At 48.1% G+C, this 25,964-nt stretch overlaps 1 protein-coding gene across 4 annotated transcripts in view; it reads right to left on the bottom strand.

Annotated features, from left to right (window-relative positions):
- PRRX1 (paired related homeobox 1) overlaps positions 1 to 23,241 on the bottom strand; it is an 84,737-nt gene extending 61,496 nt beyond the window's left edge. For 3 of the 4 annotated variants that reach the window (XM_079981734.1, XM_079981736.1, XM_079981737.1), the window contains exon 1: positions 22,443 to 23,153. In XM_079981734.1, coding sequence (XP_079837860.1) covers positions 22,443 to 22,686 — 244 coding nt within the window. In that variant the 5' untranslated portion in view covers positions 22,687 to 23,153. Of the gene's footprint in view, positions 1 to 22,442 lie in introns of all 4 variants that reach the window. The other variant, XM_079981735.1, reaches the window with a different exon arrangement.
- Positions 23,242 to 25,964: the final 2,723 nt, after the last annotated feature.

The following is a 25,964-nucleotide window of genomic DNA, read 5'->3' as shown; positions in this document are numbered from 1 at the left end:
AGGCCCCAAAAATATATCAGATTAAATTATGGGGGGGGGGGATAGAAAGCATTCTGGGGAATCCAAGACCCAGACAATTAGATACAGTGGTACCTCGGGTTACAGACGCTTCAGGTTACAGACTCTGCTAACCCAAAAATAGTACCTCGGGTTAAGAACTTTGCTTCAGGATGAGAACACAGCAGCAGCGGTGGGAGGCCCCATTAGCTAAAGTGGTACCTCAGGTTAAGAACAGTTTCAGGTTAAGTACGGACCTCCGGAACAAAATAAGTTCTTAACCTGAGGTACCACTGTAAATGGTGTTACTGGCCTACTGCTGGCACTGGTCTCTCAGATTGGCTATGGCACTTGGAAGACCACATCCAAGTTTGAGTCTGGATCCTCACATATGCTAAATATGTGGTGTGTCTCCGTATTCAGGTCTCACAGTCCTGGTCAATATGCCTGGATGTATTGGCTGGACCCCTAAAACTGAAGGTGCCTTTTTTGTCATTGTGCAAATGAGTCATTTCCATTCTGTCCAACACAACCCCAAGATCTCTTCCTTGGTTGCCCCGGCCATTTCAGACCCTGTCACTTTATCAAGTGAAGTAGGAGAGAACATTAAATTAGAGAGCTACATGGTACCTTTAATGGAGCTCAGCCATACGTAAACATGTGTATTCAAAGATACATGCTTTCAGCAGTGGGGCTGCTTTGGGAATGCACTCACTGGATTTTGTCCGTACGTATAGAATTGGCCTGAGCAGTGAGCTTAAGGAAAACTGGTGTGGGGGTTGGGGTGCGGACGGAGGCCAGCCCCCTCTCTCACTGGCCCTTTTGAAATTTGGTGGTGGGGGTGTTAAATAGGATAAACTTGCAATCAGAGTTCCTTTTTAATTTAAAAGATGGTCAGAGCACAGGGATAGTGGGATATGTGACTCAATAACTGTTTGATCGGCTGATAAAAACACTGAAAATGTGAAGACGCTGGGCCTGCTCAGTGGAAGAAAAGTCATGCTTTGTCTTCTTTTTAAGGCATTTCTTTTAGGGGAAGAGCTGTCGCTCATTGTGAGAGCACCTATTTTGCATGCAGATGCTTTAAGGCAGGGATGCAGGTGGGGCTGTGGTCTAAACCACAGAGCCTAGGGCTTGCCGATCAGAAGGTCGGCGGTTCGAATCCCCGTGACGGGGTGGGCTCCCATTGTTTGGTCCCAGCCAACCTATCAGTTCGAAAGCACGTCAAAGTGCAAGAGGATAAATAGGAAACACTGCGGCGGGAAGATAAACGGCGTTTCCGTGCGCTGCTCTGGTTCGCCAGAAGCGGCTTAGTCATGCTGGCCACATGACCTGGAAGCTGTATGCCAGCTCCCTCGGCCAATAAAGTGAGATGAGCGCCGCAACCCCAGAGTCAGCCACGACTGGACCTAATGGTCAGGGTTCCCTTTACCTAGGCAACCTAAGGCCCGGGGGCTGGATGCAGCTCAATCGCCTTCTCAATCCAGCCCGTGGACGGTCTAGGAATCTGTGTGTTTTTACATGAGCAGAATGTGTTCTTTTATTTTAAATGCATCTCTGGGTTATTTGTGGGGCATAGGAATCCGTGCATTTCCCCCCCAAAAAATATAGTCTGGCCCACCACAAGGTCTGAGGGACAGTGGACCAGCCCACGGCTGAAAAAGGTTGCTGACCCCTGCTTTAAGTTTCACTCCCTGACATCTGCAGGAAAGGATGAGGTCAGGAATAGGCAAACTCAGCCCTCCAGATGTTTTGGGACTACAACTCCCATCATCCCTAGCTAACAGGACCAGGGGTCAGGGATGATGGGAGTTGTAGTCTCAAAACATCTGGAGGGCAGAGTTTGCCTATGGCTGGATGGGAATGTCCCCTAACTGGACCAAAGTCAACTTCCTGTGTTCTTCCTGTGTATCCATGCAAATAGTAACATTACAGGTGAGAGCTTGCTGAACAACCCCTTCCAGGAAGCCTGCTCAAAGCCCAGTGTAAGAGGAAGATGCAAATTGGACCAATGTTTTAAAAAGAAAGGGAACCTGCTGTACAACCCATGCACCTCTGTTTCATAAAGCTGGCCAATAAACATTTGTCCTTTCTACACCGTTCCAATTTAGAAGCACAGTTTTACCTTTAAAACGTATTTCATTATAAGGGATCTCACCATCAACACCCAATAAAATTTTACTACAATCTGAAGTAACAGATTTCAATTACCGTATTTTACAAAGAGACTCCGGGAAAACAAATCAGGCACTAACAGCCTTGATACCTGCAATCATTTGCCAAAGTCTTCACTGCTCTTAAGACAATGCCTTTAAAAGCCCAGCCATGGATTTTTACAATACGTTCGCTGATAAATGAGCTTCCTCGAGCCGTTACCAATGAATCTGGATTTTATGAGGTTGTTTACAAGATGCATAAAGCATTTTCTGATTAAGTTCCTGTAACAGCAGCTTTCCTTCAACTGCTTTTGGGCACAGTTCCCACTTCTTATCAAGTTCATCAATCCAATTCAATAATTTCATAAAGGATGTTTCCTGTTGGTAAGTCCTGCATCTAAGTCTACTATCTGTACTTTGTCAAAGCGATTAAATTTGGCTTCTAAATGTCTAGCTTGCTGTCAACATTTTCTCCTCCCGTCTCCTGCTTTCTTGTCCAAAATGTCAATTTTTTTATCTATGATGCGCAACCCTTTTTCATTTTGGAAATAAATGTTATATTATGCAGGAGTTTAATAATGCTGATCTTAATCCGCCAGTGTTTTCATAAGCTAAAAGAGGAATGGAATTTTGGGAGTAATCTTTTTTATGATTCTGAGCTATGTCAAATAGTAGCTAAGACTGAAATCTTTTGGGTGCAAACTTGAGAATTCAGACTTGTGTGATCAGTAAGATTTACTTCTGAGTAAACATGCATAAGAACAGGCTGAACACCGTGAACTAGGAGGTTCCTGGTTCAAATTTCAGCCTTAACTCACTTAGAGACCTTAGGCACAGCGCTATATTGCAGACTCAGCTCCCATTCCTATCTGCATTATATAAATACTCTGGTCTGAACCTAATTGGACACTACACATTTCATTTATATATTTAGAAATGTATATGGCACTTTTCACCCAAAGGCCACAGGGCAGTTTACAGCATGCATGCATAGACAGATAGACAGACAGATATAGATAGATGATAGATGATAGATAGATAGATAGATGAGATAGATGATAGACAGATAGATAGATAGATGATAGATGATAGATAGATAGATAGATAGATAGATAGATAGATAGATAGATAGAGATAGAGATAGAGATAGAGATAGAGAGATGATAGATAGATAGATTTTATATACCGCCCCATACCCGAAGGTCTCAGGGCAGTTTACACAACAAAATCAAAACATAAAACCACAAAATACATAATCAAAAATAGCCAGACACTGGAGAGACCCGTCAGGAGTAAGCATGGACCAATGGTATCAAATAGTATGGGAAACAGCCTTATTAGAAAACTATCCAATAAACTGAAACTGACACGGGGACAAATAGAAGAAGACTCCTTCACCCCGGTATGGCTCCTCTTTATCACATACACAGCCCAACACAACAACAAGACAGCATACGAATCAATCTGGCTAACCTGAATCAAAAATACATCCACACATATCCCACACACAAAACAAATCTCACTACAGCCAACCAAAGACAGCCAGGCACATTCTAGGTCACCTCCCAACCTCCCTCACCACCAAAGGAACACAAGCGAATAGCGAAGAGAACCCGCACAAGCGACACTGACACAAAACTGCACACATACACTAAGTAGAATAGAAGGATTGCCACCCGACCCCACCCCACTCACCATTCCCCCTCTACCTCTTTCCCCCTTTTCTTGCGAATGTAGCACTAATGTCTCAACACATGAAACTGATCTGTAGAACATGTAACTTGAAAAAAGAGACATTGCACATACTTTTGTAAACCAAGAAACATTTAATAAAAATATGTTAAACAAATAAAAATAAAAACAGCAACCCAAAAACGCCCTCCCCAAAAAACACACATAAGAAATATAAACCAACATAAGAAATATTCCTAATATAATACGCATGCCGTAAAAAAAAGAAAACCATTTATTTCAGTGCAATTAATAATAAGCAACAGAGTCTAATTATTCGTAAATTATTTCTGACCCTGAAAACCTGGCAGAAGAGGCAGAGGTAGATATTAAGAGCTTAGTGTGCTATTCAAATGCTAAGTTTGTGTGCGCACATGTGTTTATGCATATGTGTGCATCAGAAAAAGAAATATTTTGGAGGCTTGGGGTGGTTTTAGAGAGAGCCAGAACATCATAGAGAAGCATCAATGGCTAGAGTGTAGCAGAAATGTCCAATGTGATCTATTATCATCAACATGCCCACCCTTCTATCGGATGTCACCAACAGATAAACAACTAGATTCAGGTAGGTAGCCGTGTTGGTCTGCCGTAGTTGAAACAAAATTTAAAAAACATTCCTTCCAGTAGCACCTTAGAGACCAACTAAGTTTGTTATTGGTATGAGCTTTTGTGTGCATGCACACTTCTTCAGATAGATTCAGGTAGGTAGCTGTGTTGGTCTGACGCAGTCGAAATAAATTAAAAAATTAAAAAATTGTCCAGGAGCACCTTAGAGACCAACTAAGTTTGTTCTGGATATAAGCTTTCTGGTATACCCAGAACAAACTTAGTTGGTCTCTAAGGTGCTACTGGACAATTTTTTTAATTTTTTTGTTTATTTTGTTTATTTAGATATGACTTTTAGAAGACATCTGAAGACAGTCCCGTAGAGGGAAGTGTTTAATGATGCTGTTTTTATATTTTGCTGGAAGCCTCGCAGAGGGCCAGAAGCAACCCAGTTAGATGGGGGGCATACAAATAATAAAAGTATTATTATTATTATTATTATTATTATTATTATTATTATTACTATTATTAATCATTCTCCAACTGCAGGATTCCATACTCAAATGCACTATGAGGAATGTAAGGATTCACCCAACCAAACCAGTGAAAACAGTTAGAAGATGCGGGGTATTGAATGCTGGCCAAATATTGTGGATATAATTCAGGCAATGTTAGACACTTTGGAGTCCCATTGATTTCAATGGCAGAATTAAGCATGTGCGGTACTTAAAATCTCTACCAATGAACAAAGGGAATCTAAACTTTTGCTGGATGGGGTGGGTGGGTGTACTCCACTGTCATTACCAAGATGAACCCCTAATGATAATCAGATGCAAATACACAGTTTGCTCCCCAGCTATGGCTCTTAGCAGGTGTAGATGGTAACAGAACTGAATGGGCATTCTGGCTCAGAATCCTCTGGAAGTTCTCCCACTCCCACTCAAGCAGCCTGTGGCCACATCTCTGGTCAGAGAGGAAAGAGCTGGATGGAAAAGTTATCTCCTAGGCACAGAATTCTGCTTTGGCCAAGGAGGGCTAGTTCAGGCAAATGAATGGGTGCTCACCTTCATGTAAGCATGTATAGTATGCTGAATACCTAAGATGCAGTCACCAAGTCATACTCGGAACCAATGGATTTTGAAATGGGCTTCAGTTGGCTATGAATAACCAGGTCCATTGATTCTGACTTAGCTGAATACCATCAAGAATGACAAATTACTATATACACATCTGAATTCTAATCATATTTGCTGGAAGTAAACCCCTCTGGCAACTGCCAGATGTTAAATACTAAGTAACAGGTCCACTGTCATGCCGGCTCAAATAGAGTAAAACGTAAAATACAATATAAAATTAATTTGGATATCAAACTTTATATCCCACCTAGCAAATACTATCGAAAATTGCATTTCCAAAGAGAAAAACTGTTAAATTAAATTGAAGCATTCAGCGCATACTTAAATGTGTCCCTTTTGAATCGATATAACTTTTAAAGTGTTTAATTTTTGGCTGTATCGTACACAAAAATGTTGAATCAAACATCAAAGTAGCATTTTACTCATCAAATTAAATAAAAAGTAAATATCCAGAAAATATCCAGTGGGTATTCAGCCGCCATGTTCACACAGGAGACTTTTACAAAGCAAATTCATTTTAGCTGTAAAATATTGTAGTTTGGCTTTCGTTGTGGAAAGCTATTTGGGCTCTAATACGGACGATAATTATGATGATATACTGCATGCAACACTAATGTCTCACCCCAAATGAAACTGATCTGTCAAAAACACAATATGACGATGTTCATTATTTATGTAGCATCATCAGTGTGCATGTTTACATTAACTTTTTAAGAGTTTAAACCTATGGCATATTTGGGATGCAAGAATGGAATAATTAAAGACTTTTTCCCCAGTGTATGGAAGAAATGGAATGTGCCTTAAGTGGGTGATTTTCAACTGAGAGATAAAGGCCTCTTTCAAGAGACACATTAATTTTTATACAGCAAAATGCATCATAATTAATTCTTCATGAATATATGATTCTTAAATATTCTGTCTTAACTGACCTGACCTTTTCTGGGAATTAAATCTTTCTGTGCTTGCAGGCATGCTACAGACAGGCACACACATTTGCCTAGATTATTCCTGAGAGTTGCTTTCTAGCTAGGAAACCCCACAGATCTAAGGATACAGGAGATTTCACACTTACTGCCTCGGTTTAGGAAGCAAAGCCCAAGTCATTATTCGAACAAAACCTCTCATTTTGTCGCGGCAGAAGGACAGGAAATTATTTCCAAAACTCCACACATTTGCAAATACTGCCTGCCAGAACTCTGGAGGGAAACAAACTGCAGTTCTGTGAAGGCTCCTCTGCAAACCCTGAGCAATGAGTAGATTAAAGGCAAGCAGTGGTCCTTTTCAACATGATATCGACGCCGTATGTAGCATCTTTGTGGATCTTTCCGGATGTTTACCAAATATTGTAAAGCAGTACATTCTTATTTATTTATTTTTTTGAGGAAAAAGTCTCCAAATTGAGGCGACCTGCTCTCCAGATTAAGAGTCGGACCACAAACGAAGGCATGAGCGTAGGGTAGTAAATAAATCAAGGACATAAATAAAAATAGTTAACTAACTGACCAACTGCGTCGCGGATACCTTTGTTCTGCCCCCCCCCCCCACACACACAAAATCCTGGCTACGCCCATGGTCGAGGGGTTGACGTCGTCAGGCTACCGGGGAGCCTTGCTGCCACTGGCTTTCAACGAATGGGGCTCTCGCACGGCTCTCCTTCGGGTCCGCGAGGGCTTCTCGCCTGCCCTACATTTACGCATATACTGATTGCATCAGTGGCACTGCCTCCTAAACAGCGATTGTCGATTGTCGGATTGCAAAGATGCAGGATTGTCTCACTCCCTAATCCTTTCCGGCACACCTCCACGCCCGTGGGGATTTCCCAGCATAGGTCGTGCTATGATTTAGCGTTTATAACCGGTTTAAGGAAGCAATCCTATTAAGCCGCCCGCTCCTATGCGTGCTTGCACACGGAGCTCAACGAGGTTTACTTTCAAGTAAATGTGCACAGAATTTCAGCCTTACTTGGAAGTAAATTGGTTCTACTGAAATCATACTTATTTCTCAGCAGTGTCGCGAATGCTGTGGTGCCAAACAAAGTTTACTTGTAAGTAAACTTATTAGGGAACAGAGCTGTACCAGGAAGCAGATTTCATTGACTGATTTCCAGGAAACGTGATTCTAAAAATGATGAACCTGACTTGGTCGGACTATTATTATTTTTTTTAATTTTAAAAAACGTGCAAACATTCCAAAGTAAATAAATTCCCCTACTCTCTTCTTTAGAATTACCCAGCCCATTTTAAAGTCTCTTTAAGACCGGTTGCCTTTATCGGAGAAGAGGTGCGCGCTGACTCTCCCACTGAAACAGCTGAGACTTTCATGTCCTTTGTGGTTGGTCCTGTGTGGTTCAGATAATCATAGGTGCCCACTCCCTGGGTGCCCGAGCACCCACAAAATTCCCCATGAAGGGAGTCGGGCACCCACAAATTTTGGTGCCAAGGCCATACACACTGCATGACACCCACAGCCTCGGGCCGGGCAGCCACGGTCGCGGGGCCAATGTGCCACTCGTGCAGAAAATTCACATTGGCTGTCCAACTGATATGATCTTTATGACCATGGAACCCGATGAAGTCAATTCTGGAAGCGCCTAAGGGCATTTATCTGGTGGGACTTACTCCCTGGTAAGTGTACTTAGGATTCAGCCTTGTATCTCTAGGATTTTGCTGCCAGACACTTCAAACTCCTGCAATATATCGGCAAATTGGCAAGAGACACGGAGGGAACCTGGAAAAGCCCAGATAACGACCTCGCTTTTTAAGCCACCCTAGGAAACTTAAGTTTTTGAATTATGGTGCTGGAGGAGACTCTTGAGAGTCCCATGGACTGCAAGAAGATCAGACCTATCCATTCTTAAGGAAATCAGCCCTGAGTGCTCCCTGGAAGGACAGATCCTGAAGCTGAGACTCCAATACTTTGGCCACCTCATGAGAAGAGAAGACTCCCTGGAAAAGACCCTGATGTTGGGAAAGATGGAGGTCACTAGGAGAAGGGGACGACAGAGGACGAGATGGTTGGACAGTGTTCTCGAAGCTCCCAGCATGAGTTTGACCAAACTGTGGGAGGCAGTGGAAGACAGGAGTGCCTGGCGTGTTCTGGTCCATGCGGTCACGAAGAGTCGGACACGACTAAACGACTAAACAACAACAACAACAACAACAGGAAACTAAGTGGAGATGGGGGTTGGTGGTCCCGGAAAAGAGGCTTCCGATCTGATCCAGCTGAGGACCTTGATGCGCCACAAGAAGCCAAAAGGATGCGAATTTGGGGGACGCCACCACCCACGTGAAACGAATGGGATTTCCAAATGGAATGGGGTGAGGAAATGGTTTGCGCTTTGAACGAAGCACAGACTCACAGACCGTCGGGTTCATTTTGCGTTCATTTCCATTAACAGGCTTGTGGCGAGGCCACGGTGTGAAAATCGAATTGCAAATAAATTATCTCTCTTTAAAGCAGCAACAGCGCTCGAGTCCTTCCTTACGCAGGAATCTCTTGCTGTCATCTTCTGACTGACATGGCATCGGTTTATATCACCATTACATTATAGTGGCTTCATTGGATTTCACTGGATTTTTTAAAACAACCATTTCTAGGACGACCTGTTCGCGTTTCTTTTTAAAAAAATTAAAAGAGCACTGGCGAAACACCGCCTTTCGAAATTCTCCTTGGAAAACCGACTTGTAAAATTTATCCAGATTTTATTTTATATTTTAAGAACGGCTGGAGCCGCTGCGTTTTAACCGGCTTCCCTTGCTTGGGCTGAGAAGCCAACACAGTCAGCTTTCAGGAGATGGCCTGTTGAGGAAGTTCCAGTGGAGAGGAACTGCTGTTTCTACTGCAGGCATAGGCAAACTCCGGCCCTCCAGATGTTTGGGACTACAATTCCCATCATCCCTGACCACTGGTCCTGTTAGCTAGGGATGATGGGAATTGTAGTCCCAAACATCTGGAGGGCCGGAGTTTGCCTATGCCTGTTCTACTGGGTCTTGCAAGTCCTCCTATGGACACTTTCCCTGGGAGTGAGGGAGGTCCGGTCCACTGAGCCCCGTGGCACTTCCTGCCAGGCGAGCGTGCCCGAGATCAGGCGGCCCGTCCTCGAGGTACCGAACAAGGACTCGGTATAATTTGCGCGCGTCTTGACAGTGCGCAGCACGATCTCGAGCTTCTTCTCCATTTCTGGAGAGCAGCGGAGGGGCAGGATATGATTCTCTTAACTGAGAGCTTCCCATGGCTGCTAGCTTTCCCTTAAGCACGCTTCACAGGTTTTTTCCTTAAGCACACGCTTCACAGAGGTGGAAAGAATTCAAATCCTAACCTCGTCTCTTCAGAAGTACAGTGGTACCTCGGGTTAAGAACTTAATTCGTTCCGGGGGTCCGTTCTTAACCTGAAACTGTTCTTAACCTGAGGTACCACTTTAACTAAGGGGGCCTCCCGCTGCCGCCGCGCGATTTCTGTTCTCATCCTGAAGCAAAGTTCTTAACCCGAGGTACTATTTCTGGGTTAGCGGAGTCTGTAACCTGAAGCGTCTGTAACCTGAAGTACCACTGTAAGTGCTTTTGAATTCCACGGGACTTACAGGTAAGCGGGGTTTTAGGACTGCAGCCTAACTTTGATGGATTATAGTCCTGCAAGCAGAAAACTGACGCAGAGGCTTTGAAGCAGAGGATGGATGGCTATCTATCATAGATTGCGATTTCTTCAGGGGGTTGGACTAGAGAACCCTGTGATTCCACCGGCCTCACATTTATTCCAACCTATTTAGCAATCTCTGAGGTGACAACAACCCCCCCCCAACACACACACACACACAGAGAGAGAGAGAGAGAGAGAGAGAGAGAGAGAGCAGATGAAGTCCCTTTATTGCCAAGATTCTGGGTGCGTAGCCTATGGCCGTCATGGAGCTGGGACTAAAACCGCTTGGAATCCCTCGGCTGAGAGATCCTTCTTGGCCACCCACTCTCAGAAGCTTCTCCCACTCGTTTTCAGCGGGTTGTCCCCACATCAGAATTATTACGGCGAGTGGTGGGTGGGTGTGCTCTTTAATTGTTGACCTCGATTTACCTGTCCAGCTTCGCCAACGTTGCTCTTTGACGCCATCCACACCCCAAGCCCCCTCACAGTGGGCTGGAGAGCGCGTTTCCTTTGCGCGCAGCGCTTCGCGCGGCCAAGTCTCTTTTGGCCAGCAAACGACAAGTTGGAAAGCGGGAGAAGGGATTCACCGGCAAAAACACTCTTCTCCCAGGCTTCTGGCTAATTAAACCGTCTACAAGCTTTTTAATTGTAGGGTGTTTTTATTGCTTTTGTTATGTTATTTTTTTGTGCTTCTGTATTGTGAACCTCCAGTAGTGATGTATGGAAGTGAGAGCTGGACCATAAAGAAGGCTGATCGCCGAAGAATTGATGCTTTTGAATTATGGTGCTGGAGGAGACTCTTGAGAGTCCCATGGACTGCAAGAAGATCAAACCTCTCCATTCTGAAGGAAATCAGCCCTGAGTGCTCACTGGAAGGACAGATCCTGAAGCTGAGGCTCCAGTACTTTGGCCACCTCATGAGAAGAGAAGACTCCCTGGAGAAGACCCTGATGTTGGGAAAGATGGAGGGCAACAAGGAGAAGGGGGCGACAGAGGACGAGATGGTTGGATAGTGTTTTCGAGGTTACCAGCATGAGTCTGACCAAGCTGCGGGGGGCAGTGGAGGACAGGAGTGCCTGGCGTTCTCTGGTCCATGGGGTCACGAAGAGTCGGACACGACTAAACGACTAAACAACAACAACAACAATTGTGAACCTACAGAATGGGCTGTTCTCCCGCGCAAAACGCCGTTGCGCGGAAGGGAGATGCGCAAGAGCAGGATCAGGCCTCGGCGAGCCGGGCTGGTTCGAGGATCTACCTCTCCTAAAGGAGCGAAAGATCCGCAGAGTCACAGAGCCGTGGAGTTGGCAGTGGATCGAGGGAAGGAGCGCGCCTGAATGCCCAGAGACCATTCTGACCCTGCGATTATTCCGAACATGTTGACAATAATAATGTTGGAACATCGAGTTGGCCCGTTGCGTTTTCAAAGGAATAATGCTTAGGGCTCATAAGACGTCGGCGATCTTGCGTCAGACCACATTTGGTACCCATCGAGGCCCTGGAAAATCCCAGATACAACGTCACATTAGCTCATACCTCTTCCCACCCACTCCTGCCCAGGCTGTAGCGCGAGAAGAATAATACTGGTGTTTTATGGATTGCTGAGGTCTTTGAGCCCGGAAGTACATGTTCTGTGTCGCTGTTTTTCTTTAAAAAGGCGCTTTAATCCTTCCTTCCCAAAGTTCCCAACGCGCTGTGCGCACAAGCCCTCCTAGTCCGCATTCAGTGAGCTTCCCTCGCTGGTTTGGGAAACGGATAGGCACGAAGCTAACCACGATCGTTGTCTATCTTGTCCTTTCTGAGGACATCCTGCGTTCCCATGCGTTCTCCCCAAAGCCGGTTTACATCCGAATTTGGGGGGGGGGGGGAGGCCGGCCTAGCTGCATTTTTAAGCCGGGAATGGGAACGCGCCCTAAGACTGCCGCCCGAAATAAGCTTACTAAACTAGAGAGAATTCCCATTGAACACAATAGAATTTACTGCTAGGTATAATACGTGCGCTACATGATAAGATAATACGATTCAACTCAGGATTCCAAAGGAATTTCGATTTTAAAACATCTCCACGGTCACCATGTTTGGGATTCAGTACTATGCCACCGGGACTGCTAAACAGGGGGTTTAGGAAAGGGGTGGAGGGTTTAGGAAAGGGGTGGAAAACCCTTCTGGGGCCTCCAGCTCCCACCTGTCCCAGGGTCCATACAAGGCATGCACACACACACACACACACACACACACACACACATACACACCTTTTTTTTTTTTTACCGCGCCATCGCGACAATCTTTGCTGGGCAGGCTATCTGTAAAGTTCTACAACTCCTGCTTTCAATTCTGCTTCCGCCTGCAAACGTTTCCAATCAGAGAATATCCTTTTCCAAGACCACAAATGGGATTTTTTTTTGGGGGGGGGGCGTTGTGTGCGTCCCACTTTTGTTGCGCTGCAGCCTCTCCGCACAGCTGAAACATGGTAGTACAGTGGTACCTCGGGTTAAGTACTTAATTCGTTCCGGAGATCCGTACTTAACCTGAAACTGTTCTTAACCTGAAGCACCACTTTAGCTAATGGGGCCTCCCGCTGCTGCCGCGCCGCCGGAGCCCGATTTCTGTTCTCATCCAGAAGCAAAGTTCTTAACCTGAAGCACTATTTCTGGGTTAGCGGAGTCTTTACCCTGAAGCGTATGTAACCTGAAGCGTATGTAACCTGAGGCACCACTGTATTGGGGAAGCATCGCAGAACAACTAATAAAGCGGAATAAATCCACCAGCAGCCGCGGGTGCTGCTTCCAGACGACCTATTTATGGCGCTTTTGCCCTGATTTGTCTGGGAGGAGAATGTGAGATGGTGCTGGGTTAAAGCAAGTGTTTTCCCACACTCTTCACACCGTTTTCCTGCTCCTTTCCCTATCATAAAAAGTCTGGTTGGGGGGGGGGAGCGGTTTGCTGTGCAACAGCCCCAAACCAGCTTGTGAATTGGATCCCACCCGAAAATAACATCAGTCTGGAATGGCAATACAATACCGGCCATCATAGCCAAAGATTAGGAATGAGGTGAACTGGAAGCTACTGGTGGAAGCTACTGGTCAGCAAAGTCCAGGGCCCCACAGCCAAAAACTCACCCCAAGTCACCACCTAGAGGGACCCCGCTTCAGCATTGGGGGCCGCCAGGATGGACGCTGGGGCACCGCCTCACTCTTCCTACTTGCTTGCTAGCTTTTATATTTAAAAACCATTTTTAAAGCAAGGGCCCACAAGCCAGCGTGTAGGAGGTTAGAGATGCCCATATTGTTATTATTTTTATTATTACTCTGGTTTTACTTTAAAACGTGTGATCCTTTTAAAAAACAAAACACTGTTTTTATTCCCCCCAAAAAATATTTCGCAGCAGAGCAGCAGAAGCAAACCCCGGTTTATTTCTGTAGTCGCGGTAGTGTCATAATTAAAGTAATTTAAATTATGTGATCTGAGTAATTTTAAATAATTATCTACCCTGCTTAAAATATCCCATTCACTCTCTTCCCCCCTCCTTCCTCCCGCCCCACCCCGAGTTATCGGGATTCTAGAAGCAGAGAAAAAAAACGTGTTAATTAGCGTGTTAATTGTGTGCTTCACAACGGAAACCATACCTCTTCCATCCGAAGGCGGGGACACATCGTATGAGGAAGACAATGGACTAGCCACATAGGAGCCAACTGCTAGGGACCGAGGGGTCTGTACCCCCCGTGTCCCCCCCCCGAAATATTTAAGGGAGCAAGGCCCTTCTAAAGTTGATGGGCATTGCCATTCAAACAGTGTGCGCGCCGCATCATGTGATCGATTATGCGGGGCAGGGCTTACCTCTCCCCCCCCAAAAAAAATATTTTATTCAAGATCGCAGCCCTGCCGCAAATGCTCTTACTGACAGCCCAATCCAATGCACGGATCATCCTCAAAAGGAAATCTCCCTTGAGGCAACAAGGAGCAGTCCAAAGGGCGCGCAGTTAGATCCTGCCCATGTCCGCTTGCCCACAAACGAGGCAAGCAGGCAGAAACCCACAGGTTTCCGCGCAGGCGTGCGCGCCTTCAGCGGCAACCCTTTGTTAAGGGTTAACTCGAGAGGATTAGATCCCTCGCAACTCTTTTGAGCAATAATTCACAAGATCGGGCTGGATCTCTCTTATACAGTGGTACCTCGGGTTACAGACGCTTCAGGTTACAGACTCCGCTAACCCAGAAATAGTACCCCGGGTTAAGAACTTTGCTTCAGGATGAGAACAGAAATCGTGCTCTAGCGGTGTGGCGGCAGTGGGAGGCGCCATTAGCTAAAGTTGTACCTCAGGTTAAGAACAGCTTCAGGTTAAGAACGGACCTCCAGAACGAATTAAGTTCTTAACCTGTATTTAAATAAAGCGGAGCTGAGTAGGGTCTATTATTCTCTGCAACAGCTTCTCCTGCTGACGCACGTGAATCCTCATTCGTACATTTCAAGAAGGAAAGCCTTTGAGAGCACACAGCTGGAGAGGCTGACATGACCGCCACCATCACGGGACAAGACCCCAAGCAGGGAGTTTCTCCTCTCCCCTTTTGGACACCGAACCCGTGCCAATTCACTTTTTCGGATCCCAGCACCCATGCTAACTGCATTGTGAATCGGACTCTAGAGGCGCGCCCCCATTAAAAAGCTAAAAAAAGAAGCCAGAGTCACAATTGCTTTTCGGACATTTAAAAAAAAACAAAAAACGAGAGGGTAAGACTGCGTCCCTGATTTGGAAAGATTATGCGGCGCCGGGACCCTTACACGCCTGAAAGCGCACGTTGTTCGCAATCCTAGGCTGTCGGAATCAAAGGAGGCGAGTCCCCATTGATCCGCCTTTGGAAAAGGAACAACGTGCGTAGACGTGGAGCGCTTGCCTTTCCTGTGCTTGAGTGAGAAATGCGCGGCTGCGGAGCGCACACGTGCCGTGGGCGAGAGTGGGCTCTGCGGCGTCTCCCGCTGTCCCTTCGCTCCCAGAGGCGCAACAGAGACGCCCCGGCCTTGGAAGGGCCTCTGAAAGGAGAAGGCGCCTCTTGGACCACTGGAAACCTCCCGAGGAAGGGACCGCCGCAATGCCAAGCGAAACGAAGCCATTCATAAATTTTCAGGTGGGAGCAATTGGCTTTGTAGACAGCCCCACGGATGAATGAATGGCACTGGCTTTCAAGGAACTACTGTAGTTTTAACGCGAAGGAAGCCCGGTTCAAATGGATGGCGTTGTCAAACAAATTTAGGTAGTCAAGTTTTATTCGAAGCCTAACTGAGCGACCCAAGCCAGGCTTAAGCACTTTTAAGGCGCGCTCGTTTTAAAAGAACTGCTTAAGGCAAAAATCTTATCCGTTTTTCCTTTGGGAGAAGCCCCATTGGAACTCCTTTATTTACCTTGCTTGGCAAGGAAGCAGGCATCGGCTGCAACTGTCCCCTGTTGGAATACGTGGAATTTCGAGGTGCTTAATTCAGGCTGCGTTTATGTTTCAATCTAGGTGCTGATGCGTTAGGGGTTAGTTATGTCAGCTGCACAGGCATTCAGAAAAGAGAAGAAAAGGCAGGAAATCCTCTCTAAATTTAACCAGACAGCAAAGAAACTTTCGAAACATCCGTAACGGCCAGCTGGTAACCAAACATTCGTGGGCCACGAGGAGACATTTTGGAATCAAATGATTTCGCTTCGTGCCCTAACTGCTTGCGGGGACCCTACCCCCCCCCCTCCAAAAAATAAAAATAAAAAAAATCACAGGACATGCTGCATTTCCAGTTCCCCTTTACTAAGCTCACTTCAGAACAAAATTCACAGTAGAATAACTTCCTGAATAGGACCAACCTATGCTCACAAGGCGAGGCGCAAACTTCCGAGTTACACAGAACTCTTCTTCAAACCGGATGCTCAATAACGTTTCGATTTCTGAGGGAGGAAAGGAGACTAGCGTTTGGACAAAACAGAGTGAGAAACCTCGCTGATCGTTGTCTGCAGACTGTTAGACCCTTAAGATGATAAAAGAAGAAGCCCTTGCGAATTGCAGTATCCTCCTGGCCCCTTTCCTATTGTGGATAGATTTATGGAGATCGCCCTTGAGTTGCCTTTTATATTTCGAGGGTTCCCTCTAAATGTGTTCTCTTCCTTTGGATTTGTACCCAAGGTGTAGCCTCATCTCATTGTAGTCTCACAATTATGCTAGTACAGGCAAGCTTTCGAACTAGACAGAATTTTTCATCAGGCACCACTGAAAAAGCAAGTTCTTTCCTTCACTTCTGTATGTCCTGCCCAAAGCCCCCCAGCGAGCGCTGAGACGCAGGGGGGCTTACTTGCCCCCCTCTCCCAGCACTCCACCCCCAACTGAATCGCAGCGTAGTTGCACCAGGGTTCTCTACCCCAGCCACCCGAGGGACATAAAATAAGCTCGGATAAATTGATTATCTGTCAGTCCCGAAACTTATATGCCTGGTCGTTCTCTTTTATCCGACCAAGGGTGAGAGAGCAGGCAAGCTTTGGGGCAAGACAGAATTCTTCGTCAGACAAAATGGGAAGGGAAGGTCCTTCCTCAAGCAGAGCTATTATTGAGCACTGAACGGACGGTTGACACAAAACCAGGCAGTTTCTTTAAGAGGAAGGCGTCGTTTGTCAACAACTTCTTTATCACCACAGTTGGGAATTCGCTAATTTTCCAACTCAGCCTCGTGACGAAATCTGCGCAAGTGGAAAACTTGCAGCCCAAAGTGGTTAATGAAACCGAACAGCTTGGGGGGGGGGTCCCCGCATCTTATGTTTGGGGACAACCAGTTGTGCATTTTCCAGGTCATTAAACTCTGTGGGGATTGAAGTTTACATCTCTTTGGTGAGTAAGTCTTCCGGAAAGGTCTCCCGGACTTCTACATGAAAGTAAGTCATGTAGACTTACTCTCTCATTAACTTACCTCTCATTAACTTCGCTGTCTCTCCCTTCCCCGCCCTCTCCACAACTTTTCAGGGTGGAGGGAGCTACGAAGCTCAGCCCGACACCCGTTCATATTCTCTTTATGCTCTTGGCCAAGGCGGACAGAGTCAGCTTTCGCTAGCGGGCTAACCCACCTACAGAGGGACCTGGAGCAAAGGCACATTTCAGAAAGAACCAAACGCTTTAAAGACATACGCACGCAGCACCGTCTCCTCCCTGCCCCCGGCAGCTCTTGGAGGAGCTCTGTGGGTTAGTTCCGAGCCCGGCGCCCCCTTCTGCATTGCCGGGGGAGGGGGGGCGGTCATTGTGATGAAGGGAGAGAATCGCCTGCCCGGGACTTGGACGGGCGCAAGAAGTGCGCGCGTGTTAACGGCTCCCCTGTGCAAAGCAGAATCCGTTTTAGACAAACTGCCCGAACGAGGGAAGCGCGCGAGGGTTTCCTGTTCACCGCGCGCTTGAACGCAAGGGAAAGACGCGGAGGGTAAACCCACACCCACCCACTGAATTCAGCAGAGCTTAGTAGACGTGGCCAGGACGGCCTGTAAACACGATCCCTCCATTTCTTTCTGCCAGGGAGCTCCCAGCTCCGCTCGACAACTGCTCACTTTAAATTTCTCGCCTCCCCAAAGCGGCCTGGTTCACAGTTGCAATTGCAAAGTCATTTGATTTTTCTTGGGGGGGGGGAGTAAAAGTGTGGCCAAGGTGGCTGTTGTTGTTTTAAAAACAAGAACAACCACGCCCTGGTTTCCCTGCAAAAAACACACCCATGTGGTTATTTTTTGTAGGTGGACGACACAGCTATAGGGGAACACGGAATGCGTAAATATTGCGCGCCTTGTCTCCCGCGTCGGAGCCACTTCTCCGCTCCAGCAGCACCAGCGAACACCCAAGAGACGCCTGCATCGCAGAGGGTTGGGCTACATGGCCCTCTTGGTCCCGTCCAACTCTACAAGAGCCCTCGTGAAGCTCCGAAGAGGGTTCAGGGCCCCGGGAAAAGACTCCCGGAGGCCCTGACTCTCCCGCCCGCACTCTTTCTTCCTCGGCGGGTACAGGAAGGAGTCGGGTCCCGAGGAGAAGGCTCCTCTCCGCCTTCAAGGGACCCCCTTCTCCACCTTCAAGCCACCCCCTTGAAAATGCACCCCGGGACAGCTCTGCTCCCTGTCGCAAAGAGGAAAGCTCTAAGCTGGAAGCTGTGTTTCCCCACCCATTCGGGCCCGATTTCCACCCCAAAACGGATGGCTCCCTTGTGGAAGGGAGCAGCGAACCAAAGCGGAGGAGTTGAGGAACTCGAACCTGCATTCCTCCTGTTAGCTAGGGATGATGGGAGTTGCAGTCCAGCAACGGCTGGGGAGTCAGGGTTGAGAAACATTGGAACCCGTTGGTACCCAGCCTGGTGAAATCCCGCAAGGCTGACCTTCCCAAGGGCAATCCGGGCCTGGCTCGTTTTACGGAAGACCCTCGGGGAAGGATGACTTGCTGTTTCGCCCCTTTTAGCCGCGACGCTGTGCTTATAAGGCTACCAGGCTGAGCGCGCTTCCTCGGAAGTCAGTCCCACAAGCGCATTTACTTCCTAGGGGTTAGACCCCAAAAGAGGACGAGAGGGAAAAATCTGAATTTAAGCTCGCTTGCAGCCAGACCCCGAGGCAGGCCTTTGGCTGGGCAGCTCCACGCCATGAGCAGGGAACTCGGGGCCAACGCCATTGCCCATTGGAGAGCGCGCCCCAAATGCTCGCCAAGGTCTGCGCCCTTTCCGCGACAGAAGCATTATTTGCCCGGGTAAGATGCTCAGCATGCAGCTCAAGGTCCCTCAGCGCATTTCTCTTTCTCAGGAGTCCTGTACACGCACTCGCGGGATTTCTTTAGCTCTTCCGGCAACTTCTGGCGTGAAAGGAGCGGGGCAAGCGAGGGAGGTTTGGCTACGGATGGAGCCAAGAAGGGACCCCGCAGCTTCAATGGCTTGCTGGTGCGACGGCCGATTTCACACGTGCAGATGAAAGGCAGGCCGACTCGGAAGTCCGTCCCGCTGTCTCCAAATAGGTTTTGTTTTCAAGGAAGCGGATACATGACTCCTCGGGCCTAAAATGCAAAGGAATAGATCCGGGCTTCCTCGGAAGGTGCTTAGAACCTGGGCGAAATGCTTTAGAAACCGGTTAGAGCTAGCAAGTCGGACGGCCTTTACTTCTGGGCTGAGCGTGGGCTCCAATAGCCCGAGATAAAGTGGTTTGGAGAAGTCAACGAGCAACTCCAGTCCGATGCAGAAAACCCTTAACGCATCCATGGGCGTAGCCAGGATTGGGGGGCAGGCTTTTGTTAGGGGGGGCAGAACCTCAGATTTGTATTGATTTTTATTGATTAAGGTTCCCCCCCACCCTTTGCTACGCCCATGAACGCATCTTTCTTCCTCGACAAGCTGCATTTGAAAAAGGGGAGACTTAACCTCTGAGTTCGTGTTTCAAGACTGCGCTCCCAAAGCAGTCTTAATCGGATGATGTCCTTTGGCTTGAGTGATTGAGGGCTCTCTTCGGTCGTGTTTCCGATCCACGACGTATTTACTCACCAGTATACCCAACCGACTTGCTCCTAGCCCTAAACCGCTGTAAATTAGACTGGCTATAAATTGGTGGTCCCGAGAAATTTCGGGACGATTTTGATACGTGAGCAATTCTGATCAAATATGAGCCAGTGTGTCTTGGATCGGAATCGAAGAGAGCGAGGCGATCCTAAATCCAGTGAATAACATCGGAATGCGTCTGCATTGTGAAGGCAGCTTGTTGCGGCCCTGTTTTTCTTGTATTATACTGGAATAGCTCGTTTGATTTACTAGGCAGAGTGAGAGTCTGGGTCCGAAGGAAAGGGGATCTTTTTCGCCCTGCGCGAATTCTGCATAGGCCGGCGGAGACCGGGGGTGGGAAGTGGGGCGGGTTCTACAGCGTCGATCCTCGCTCGGCTCCTACAGTTCGCAATCCGGAGCGAATTATTTCAAGTGAAGCCGGACTCCTAAATAATCAGGCTTGGATAGCAGCTCGAAGCAAAGTCCAAAAGCTTTTAGTAAAAAAAGAGCTTCGGGGAAATTGCATGAGATGCAACAAACCAACCAAACAACGGACACACTCCAGTCCAAGCCGAGCAATTGTGAGACCCATTGCCTCCATTGCAATGAATGAGACGGGAAGCCTTTGAACGCCGGCTGGATCTCGCAGACCAAGTCACCCACATCCCTAGGAACCGGCTGCAACCTCCAGCCTATGGGGAGTCAGGCCCCGTCGGAAGGATGGGGAGAAAAGGCGCACCTGAGAATCTGTACCTGATGCAAAGGTTTAAAGCAAAGGGGGTCCCGCTAAGTTCTACGGGACTTGCTTCGGAGTAAGCCTGCCTAGCACGCCACCCTACAGAGCCCCTGGGTGTGGCTGGCCCAACACTTGTTCCCAGACTGGCCCAGCAATCTTTCCCCAAGACTCATTCCTGGAGACAGACTTAAGCAGTTGCTGTGGTTATTTATCGATCCCAATATTAGAAAACTCTGCAAGGCCCTCTTTCTTTCGGAAAGATGCACAACCTGCTACCTCCCCCTCCCCGCGCGCCCCCCACAACAGATGAGGAGGGGAGCCTGGGTCTCGGCTGTACCACTTCAAATTTGCAGGAGGGGCCCCACGTGACTGACTGTTCCTCTTTTATAAAATAACTTACCATTCCTAGAGAACTAGGAGAATTCCCTGCGGAAGGAGTATTCAATCCGGTGGCATGCTGAAGGCCAACACAGTTTAGCTATTGTTTGTGAGAATTAGGCCTTGGGTTTTGTGGTGTTTAAACGTGTTTGACCAGTGAGGGACCGAAGGATAAAAGGAGCTTAATGCAGAAGGATTCCCAAATGACGCTACTTTCAGTTATCTTTAAAACGAGTGCCTGTATTTAGCTTAAAATAAACCAGACTGCTAAGTATCTTCTTGGCTCAGACACGGGCATCGCCGGCTGGTTCTTCTGCAGTTATGGAAGGATCCCTAAGTCCCAGAGCTAACTCTTCCAACCAGTGGGTGGGGGAACTGAAAAGCATTTATACTATTATATTGTGCGTTTTATACAGACGTCCTTAAGACGCACACACACAACAGAAATCTGTGCTCTTTCTGAACTGAAAATAATCAGAGCAGTGACGCTGGTAAGATTGGAACACCCTGGACTGCGGAAAATTAAAATCCAAATCGCAGAAACCTCTCCGGGAGGCAAGACGCCGGATGGGGATTGTGGAGCTCCCAGTTTTGCTTGCGTGCGCGTCCCTGGGTTGGAAAGTCGCTTAGAGAATTAGACGCGAGGGCGCGAGGCTTTGATCGACGGACGGCTCAACAACCCACGCCTGCTTTCTCAGAAGCCGATGCTGACATCAACAGGACCTTCTTCTCAAAAAAGTGTCCGCAGGATTTCAGCTCTGGAGCAGGTCTAGGGAGTTTTCCTGCGTAAGCAAGCCCCGGGGAAACCGCGCGTATCTGCCCTGCTGTTCGTTTCAACGAGACTCGCGCAGCGGAACTTTTTGGTGGATCCTGCGCGGAGCAGCGACGTTTTTTCCCCTGCTACCCTATGATGGCAGCAGAGATGCTCGCAGAGATACACCACCTAGATACAGCTCAACCGGAGGCCTCGCCAGCTCCCGGGACCCGCTTCCCGGTCTCTGGCAGTGGTCGCTCCCTTTGCCGTCTGCCTCTTTGCCCGACGCATCTCGTTAACCCGGGCATCCGAAGAGGACCCGCCTCAACCGCACGTGTTCACCTTCCCTGCTCTTTACACAAAATGTAGTAAGAGGAGGCGGTGGGGGTTCTGATTTGCACCGACAATTCGTCTACGGGAGGCTGATAATATGAATTACACTGATCTGGATTAGTGGGTCCGGAACAAAGCGGAGTAGGACCGGTTTGATAAATGTTAAGCTTGGTTCTGGGTGTGATGCGACCATGCTTTGACTAATGGCACAGATCTTCCCCTGTATTAACATACATTATTCCTCCGCCGTGTATTTTACTTTACTTATTATTTTACCCATGTTTATCTTTGCACATAACTTTCAGAAACCGAGGGCCCAGGGAGGAGTTGTTGTTTTTTTTTTAAAAAAAAGCGCTGGGTGTGTTTAGAAGGCGCCTAAGTCTATTTAGAGGGCTATTTCACACCCGTCCTAGTTCCCCACTCCGGCTTACTCTCCGGGAAGGCGAGGGCTGACCCTTCAGAAAAGACCAATCCAAGTCTCGGCGACTCGCAAGTCGAGAGCCTGGGCAGGAGGAAGCCGCTGCTTCGCGGCGCGCCACTTACCGTCCTGCTGCTGCGTGTCGCTGCCGCTGGTCAGGCCCGGCGATTCCAGGAGGCTGCGGCCGCTTTCCCCGACGCCCTCGTCGGTCTGCGCTGCCACCAAGTCTCCGGCTTCCTCCAGATCCAACAGGTGGCTGACAGAGAAGTTCTTTTTCGCCTGGAGGCTGTCGAGGTTCCCGGGGCTCTCCAGACGCGTGGGCAGGACGGCCGGTTGCCTCTCCAGAACGTGCACGTAGCTGGAAGTCATGGCTTTGGGCCCCCAGGCCAAAGACGGGGTGGGGTGGGATGGGGAGAGAAAGGAGAAAGGGAGCCAAGGAAGAAGAGCAGAGCCTGAAGGGGCTCCCCGGCTACGCACGTTCCCCCAAACCCCGCAGCAGCTGCCGCCTGTTCTCCGAAGCGCCGTCGAGTAAAACTCCAGAGGGGAAAATCCACACGGAGCGCGCAAAGCGGCCCAAACCCGGGAGGCGGCAGGACCTGGCCGGCGATCCAAAGGGTGCCTTCTCTTGCTGAATCGCAGGGCGCCTCCAATGGGACTCCCGGTGGCTCTCGCGACCCTCTCGCGTCTCCCTGACTGGGCGCGCTCCTTCGACGGCGCGCTTAGAAGTGAAGGCGGGCCGTCGGGAGGGGCTGAGGTCTTGCAGATGGAGTGCTCCGACCGGCTGACAGACGGACGCAGGAGCGCCACTCCAGATCCTCTCTCTCTCTGCTGCCTGCCTGGTGAAGGAAGAGGAGGAGGAGGAGGAGGCTGATTGGGGAGCTCGAGCGAGTTTCTTTTTCGCTTGCTGCGCACCCGCCCCTCCCTCTCCCGATCGAGCGGCTCTCTGGCACTTCAAAAGGCTCAGCCTGGCATGTGGGTGGGTGGGGCTGGGGGAGCTGGAGGGACCCTGGGGAGGGCAGATCCAGACTTAATAGGAGCCTCTAATTACGTGGCAAGGGCTTTGTGCTGTTTCTGACGTTTTACAGACCTCCTTCCTCCACCCACCCCGGGCAGGCTCTCTGTCTCCCCACCCCCACCCCCACCCCCACCCCACTTTCCCCTACCAATCCAGACTCACCAAACCCACACTCGGATTTAGAGACCCACTTCCCCACCCGCTCGCAAGCATCTGATCCCAGAGAGCGCACGCGAGAGGCTTTTTCTTCAATAAAGATTGAAGCTTTGCGCGCGCCCCCCCCCCCCCCTCTCTCCAAACGTCGGGTCGAAAGTTGGGAAGCCCAAGCGGACGCAGGCGGTGACTCCCAACACGGTCTGCTTATTTGTTTTTCCAATTAACTGCTGCGGATTAGTTTAAGGTCCTGCTGGAGAATCTCATTTGCATGGGGGGGGGGGGAGGTTGCAGAAGCACTTTAGGAAACGGGGCACGTCCAGCCTCATCAGCTCAGCTTCTGCTGAACGTTACCCAAAAAAAAAAAAAGTTTCCTGCAGTTGCAACAGTTTTGGTTCAGACGCGCACATCCTATGCATTATTCCTATTGCTGTGCATCAATTTGAATAAAACACGTTTGATTAAGCTCTCTGTCCATCACTTGGTCACTCAGCAATTGATGAATAAACCAGCTCCAAGGGACGGTTTTGTGCTCCTTAGGAAAGCTTTATAGTAGTATTGTTGCACCCGCAATGGTTCATTGACATATGCAAGCCTCACTAGATGATGATGAACCTACATCCACGAGCCAGGTCTTGTGTTTGTTTGCTTTGCATATTTTCTTCTTGCTGCTTCCATATTTCAGTATGCACATATTTCAATAGTTACATAAGGTAGACAATAAAATTCAGTATTTTTATTTATGCTGGGTTTATAATTTAGGTGGGGGGGGGGCGGTGTCAGAGAGAGAAGGGAAGCCACACTACAGCTCCTGTGCTTTCCCAGAGGGTTGGCCAAGACTGAATGCAGTCTTTGGGATGAGAAAGAAGTAGCCGCCTCCAAATTAAAGAGAATCAGCATGAGCATTTTAAAGCCCTGTAAATATCAGTGGGAGGGTTAAGTGTGCTTTGAATCTCCCATGGAAACCAATTAGACATCACCATTCTTAACCGTTGCTGGATCAACCATAAAAACCCCCACTATTTTTCTGTCCACCTAGAAAGCTAAGAGGCAATGGACAACCTATTTAAGGCTCGTTGTTTCCAGTATGAGAAAGTGAAGGAAATGGTTAACTCGGGCTTCCTCAATCTCGGCCCTCCAGGTGTTTTTGGCCTACAACACCCATGATCACTAGCTAGCAGGACCAGCGTTCAGGGATGATGGGAACTGTAGTCTCAAAACATCTGGAGGGCCGAGGTTGAGGAAGCCTGGTTTAACTCTTCCATTAGAATCAACGGAAGTAAAAATCTCCCAACTTTGGCTGGATCATAAGCTGATGCGAGATACCATTTTCAGGCACTGTGATTTCCTAGCAGTTTGACATCACCTCCAGAGGCGCACTCCATTGTCTCCAAAGACAGACATCCATGTGTGGTGTGTGTGAATTTTCTCTCACTGCTTTGAACATGTACAATATATACCGGTAAATGCAAAAATACATTGTGCAAGCACCTTACACAATACAACATTAGATGATGGCTTGCTTAGTCCTTCTTCCTTCTCAGGAGACCTTCAGAGTAAAAACTTGGGAAGGTTTGCTCAGGAGTGAGGAGCAGATGTTGTTGTATTCATCAGCCCCACTCAGTGTTGCCAAAGGCCAGGGGCGGCAGGGATGTAGTTAACCACTCCTGATCTAGACCATGGGTAGGCAAACTAAGGCCCAGGGGTCGGACCCGGCCCAATTGCCTTCTAAATCCAGCCCACGGACAGTCCAGGAATCAGTGTGTTTTTTCATGAGTAGAATGTGTCCTTTTATTTAAAATGCATCTCTGGGTTATTTGTGGGGCCTGCCTGGTGTTTTGACATGAGTAGAATGTGTGCTTTTCTTTAAAATGCATATCTGGGTTATTTGTGGGGCATAGGAATTCGTTCATTTTTCATTCAAAATATAGTCCGGCCCCCCACAAGGTCTGAGGGACAGTGGACCGGCCTCCTGCTGAAAAAGTTTGCTGACCCCTGATAGACATTTGCCCAAAGCCATTCAAAGAGAGTTGGGCTCAGCCTCAGTAATACAAGCTAAAAGAAGTCACTGAAACAAAACAAAGAGATTTGCACAGTTTGAGGAAACTGTTTATCAAAGAAAACTTCATAAATGAGACGTTTTTCTGCTGTGGAAATCCAAAAGTTGGGAACGTCACAGTCCTTTGGATCCCATTCCATCACAGAGATGTCTGTTCTCCCATGGTGTCTGACTGGGCCATCATAAATGTAACACCACAGGCAGGGAGAACTTGACATTTCAGCTTCCAACTGAACTCCTCTTGCATGTTGAGCTGCCAGATATCATCTGAATGGCAAAGGTGCGTGTTTCCATTGGGTTACATTTTGAATTTTAAGGTTTAAACACTTTTTAATGCAGATGGAAAAGTTTGTGTGAATTGTCCTATAGGAGGGGAAGCAGGCAAAACATGAAGCCCTTGTTCACAAGACCTGTGTGCCT

Source organism: Podarcis cretensis (genome assembly GCF_951804945.1).
Source record: "Podarcis cretensis genome assembly, chromosome: 6".
Classification (NCBI taxonomy): Eukaryota; Metazoa; Chordata; class Lepidosauria; order Squamata; family Lacertidae; genus Podarcis; species Podarcis cretensis.
This window is presented reverse-complemented; position numbering and strand designations above follow the sequence as displayed.